The sequence below is a fragment of the Aplysia californica genome, unplaced genomic scaffold (genome assembly GCF_000002075.1).
Source record: "Aplysia californica isolate F4 #8 unplaced genomic scaffold, AplCal3.0 scaffold00227, whole genome shotgun sequence".
Classification (NCBI taxonomy): Eukaryota; Metazoa; Mollusca; class Gastropoda; order Aplysiida; family Aplysiidae; genus Aplysia; species Aplysia californica.
Window position 1 is genome coordinate 379,730 of NW_004797497.1, and position 5,000 is coordinate 384,729.

The 5,000-nt window shown below is 39.2% G+C and overlaps 1 protein-coding gene across 1 annotated transcript in view; it reads left to right on the top strand.

Moving 5' to 3' along the window:
- LOC106011960 (steroid transmembrane transporter SLC22A24) overlaps positions 1-4,393 on the top strand; it is a 12,224-nt gene extending 7,831 nt beyond the window's left edge. Inside the window, exon 2 of the mRNA XM_035970153.1 lies at positions 4,126-4,393. Coding sequence (XP_035826046.1) covers positions 4,126-4,393 — 268 coding nt within the window. The remainder of the gene's footprint in view (positions 1-4,125) is intronic.
- Positions 4,394-5,000: the final 607 nt, after the last annotated feature.

The following is a 5,000-nucleotide window of genomic DNA, read 5'->3' on the forward strand; positions in this document are numbered from 1 at the left end:
TTATAGGTCAGATTGCCACTGTTGAATATTCTATTACGTTTAGTTAAAGCGCCTGGACTTTGGCATGGCATAGTAGATGTTTTACGGCGCTGTTGACACAGAAATGACAATTACAGCGCCAGCGAGGACCTTGCTTTGATATTATTTTTGGCTAGTGTTTATTTCTGACGTCTTTTATTTCATGTTCGTGTGTGCTTTTAGTAAAATAACATAAAATTTTTTTGGGCGGCACTGCACGACCGTGCTCTATGGACGAACCGTGCCTGATTTTAATGTATGTAAGTGCTCTCTATAAATGTATCGTTATATCAGTATTATTATTACAGGTAAGCGAGCTGTTACAACTCTGTCTGCCAGAGCCATCAGGGCTGAGAGAAAAAAAATAGTGAAAAGGCGGAGATACTCGATAAATATTTCACCCACAAGACTATCAAACTCATGTATTCCGTGTGCAACTCTTATGTCACTGGCATCTTTTTTAAAACGTTGACTTCGCACTATGAATGCATCTTTTGAAACTTTACAATAATAATATATATTTTTTAAAACTCGACAATGTTTGAAGTGCTTCAACAATATGGCATCATAGCTTTAATTTAAGACACAGTCATCGAATGCAAACCGTTTTGTCCTTTAAGGTAGGCCAATAAAAGTAGATTGTCAAAACCTGTTCTAAATAGTATCGAAAAAGTGGAAGACAACACCTTCCCTCCCTACGAAATGTATTTTAAGCACATCGAGAGAGGGTAGACCTTAATCAAAATTCACATTAGCGCCAAAAACGCTTTGTTTCTAGCCAGCATTGATGTTGCTTATTGACTGATATTCCCAACATATACATTATTGTTATAATTATGTTCTTTGTGTAATTTTTTGTTTGTTCAGGCATTTCTGTAAAACTTTGCTAGGGATAGATAGAGGCAGGCAGAAAAAGAGAGAAATGAAAAGAAAGGATCACTAATGGTCATTGGAACTGTATGTTGCACATGTTCTCAGTATTATTGTAAAACACACTGGACGGAAATGGCCTTCATCAGTGTAATGTACAACAACAACAACAATAATAATAATAATAATAATAATAAAAATAATAATAATAATACATTGTAATATTTAAAAAATAGTGGTTAGGCTGCCGGACCCGTAATCGTGAGATTAGTGTTCTGGGGTTTGAGCCGCGAGCCCGATGTTGTGTCCTTGGGAAAGACACTTTACATGGATTTTCCCCACTTCACCCAGGTAGGAATGGGTAACCAGCTATAGACAGTGAAAGATCTTGTCAGTTTGTTAGTGTTTGAGCGCTTAACCAGCTGCTTGCACAGCATGCTTCCCGGGAAGCTGAGAAAGTTTCTGAGTGTTCTATGGTCGGCTGGGGTAATAATATAGTGTAAAGCGTATAAAGCTTGCTTTCTAGTGGGTACATACGCTATACAAATGCTATTTATTATTATTAGAATATTAGCCTATGATTAGACCATCATGAAAAAATACTCCTAAAAAAGTCATTAACATTGAAAATATTTTCTCATTGTTGTTCTTGACACGTACTATCACCTACTAAACTGTGTCATAGTTTACCCCGGTAGATTTAGCTTGTAACATTTTCTCATTTACACAGTTCAAGAAATCTGGATAAAGTGCATTTTGCCATGAAACCCCTCGTTTGCCTCTATTGTTGTTGAAACTTCAAGGCTCGGTCATATTCTATAGACAATGATAATCAGCACTGGCGTTTGTGGTGTGGCGATTTAGACGCTTCGCTGTCACATCCAGAAAACCCTAGTACGATTCCCTAGTGTTTCTCCTTTCCACATGTATTGGTCATCCTGACACGCAGGGTAGAAATAAGCCTCCTCAATTATCTTTAGTGTGTCGATGGGATAGAAAAACACTCACATTTTTGCTGTGATCACCACTCTCAAATTGCTAAATCATGATGTAGTAGTGGTTTCCCTTCTACATTTTTTTTCTTCCTCTCGTATGATCACACCTCCGTCGTGAGGGACATCAAACTTGACAGCGACTTAAACATCCTTACTCCGTTTGCCAGACGTGTTTCTTCGAGATTTCTGAAGTTCCTCCACGTAGACGTGGCTGGAACCCTTAGTAAGGAGATGGACGCAACAACTTCAGACGTCCTGCCTCTGTTTTATCCTTTTAGTAAGCATTTTACGGCATTTGCTACACATTTAGGTTCTATAAGTGCCGAAGATGAGAGATGCTACAAGAGAGAAACAAAAACACAAAAAAGAAGGACGAGAGATAAGAATGATAGGAGTGTGATAAGAAAGAAGAAGCAAATCACACCCGAGAACCTGTCACGCAGCCACTTCACAGGGTCCTGCCTCTGGGTTTTTTGTACTGCAATGAAACAGGCTTTACCTTATATCGTACAACGAAGAGTTTCACGGCAAAAACACGCTTTGTTCTATCATACTATGGGCATCCTTTCTGTGAACAGCTTAGTCATTGACGGCAGAAGGCCAATGTTAGGAATATGGGGCAGATATAGGTGACTAATTGCTGTCCTGGCCCAGATATAGGGACTGCCAGGCTTTAAAAAAACCCTCAGCCCTCAGTACCAAAATTATGCGTAGGTTTTAAATTCTAAAATAATTACGAGCAATAATGCATTGCTACAAAAGACCTCAAGCGTATATTTTATGAACACAAAACAGGACAATGATACGTTTTATTTCTCAGAAGGGGGGTGGGGGAGGGTTGAATTAAAGGTTCTACTAATTATGTTGCTGCTCTTGTAATTGTTGTTGCTGTTGTTGTTCTCGTCGTCGTCGTTGTAATCGTTGTTGTTGTTGCTGTTGTTGTTGCTGTTGTTGTTGCTGTGTTCTCGCTCAAGTTGTGTCTTTCTTCTAGACACCGCGTCGATCCTTTCTGGGCAGAATCACTCTGACCAGTAATAATTTATTTATAGCAGCTGGCGTCTCTGTAAATAAATTTTATTATTAATGCCCTGAGTGGCTCTTCTCAGAAATGGTCCACACGGCGTCTTGTCTTGACTTCTCAAATGCATTCAAATTTAAATGTTCAACTACTCTGTTGTAGTTCCCATACATAATGCACTGAACAACGGCGGACGTCTAGGGTTAATGTAGATCATTAAGGCTTGTGTTTTATTGTCATTTTATTGTTTTACACATAGATGACGTCTTGTTTCCGAAAGTACAATGGATATTCAGGTGCTTTTATTGATTCTGATACTGAGCTATGCTGTTTGGTGAGCCCCAGCAACGTTCTAAGGGAAACGTCATACATGGACAGACAAAAGGATCAGCAGTTACCTTCCTTTTGAAATTTAATGTTATAGGCAGAAAAGGAACACGGGCACGAGCTCGTTACATTCAACTCTGAACGTGGGATTTTCTACGAAATTCCCTCTCCTTGTACGTTAGTTGTTTACGTCTACTGCCCTTGTTCATGCATTTTAACAAAAAACCGCCCCTTTTGTTTAGGGTTGGTTCCAAAACGGCACCACTTATTCCCGCAGAGTTAAGACTCATTAAGAATACGTTCACGCTGTATTAAATCGTTGTTTCACTTTGGTGCTGCAGAAACGTTTTAGCTGAACTAGAATACTTCAGTTTATAATGGGAATGGAATTAATTCGCCTTTATGCCACTACACCATTGTGCTTAAAAAGTAGAGGGATCGTAGTGACAGACGCCACAGGGTTTTGCTTAAGATGCTTTATGGAACTACAAAAAATTATTCGGGTTTTGTTTTTCATTTAGTTTTTGAATATCTTTTTCTCAGATGTGCTTTTTAATGAGTTTTTAAAAATTATATTATATGAAAGACAAATAGTCAACGGTTTAGTTATAATTCTTGTTTTTGCAACACACGATCGGGCCATACCCGTCCATCACTTTGCTATTTTGTTTTACATTCGCTTCGGAAAGGTACAAAAAGAATCGTTTCAATGTAACGATGCCTTACAATCCTAAATAAAAGCACGACAGCATTAAAATAGCTGTTACTCGGGATCTCACGCTCGGGGATAGGTATTTTTAGAATGCTCCGAGTAGGACTACCTGCAGCACTCTGCGAACTAACTGCACAAAAAATAAATGCATACAGCCTTTTAGTGCATCAATATTTATGTTACAGATGTGCTTTAGAAGGTTACCAAGGCGACACGTATGCTGTGCAGAATGACCACCATCTTGAGCTCATCAATGCCTCCATCCCTTTGAACGATGATGGGAACATGCACAAGTGCAATATTCTCACGGGAAATGAGGATCTGTGGAACTCTTCCGTTCCTGCTGGGAACGCTACCGGAGTCGCTCAGTGCACCAAGTGGGTGTACGACAAGACTATGTTTGACAGATCCCTGATAGAAAAGGTGAAAGGTCGACACTATCTGCGTGTATAGTTTAAAAATTTATTTTAAAGAGTGCTTTGGTTGTTATGTGTAAGCTATCATATGCGTCAGGAAAACTGTGTCTATGTGTTTGTATGTTATATATTTACATGTTTTTGTGAGTGTGTTTTTGTGTGTGTGTGTGTGTGTGTGTGTGTGTGTGTGTGTGTGTGTGTGTGTGTGTGTGTGTGTGTGTGTGTGTGTGTGTGTGTGTGTGAGAGAGAGAGAGAGAGAGAGAGTATGTATGTATGTATGTATGTATGTATGTATGTATGTATGTATGTATGTATGTATGTATGTATGTATGTATGTATGTATGTATGTATGTATGTATGTATGTATGTATGTATGTATGTATGTATGTATGTAGGTGAGAGGGTGGGTGGGTAGGTAGGTAGGTAGGTAGGTAGGTAGGTAGGTAGGTAGGTAGGTAGGTAGGTAGGTAGGTAAGTATGTAGGTAGGTAGGTAGGTAGGTAGGTAGGTAGGTAGGTAGGTAGGTAGGTAGGTAGGTAGGTAGGTAGGTAGGTAGGTACAGGGTGATCTAAAAAAACCCAACTGTACAGCCTTTTTCAGAACATCTGGCACAAAAATTGTTCTAGAATGCTGTAACTTTGAACA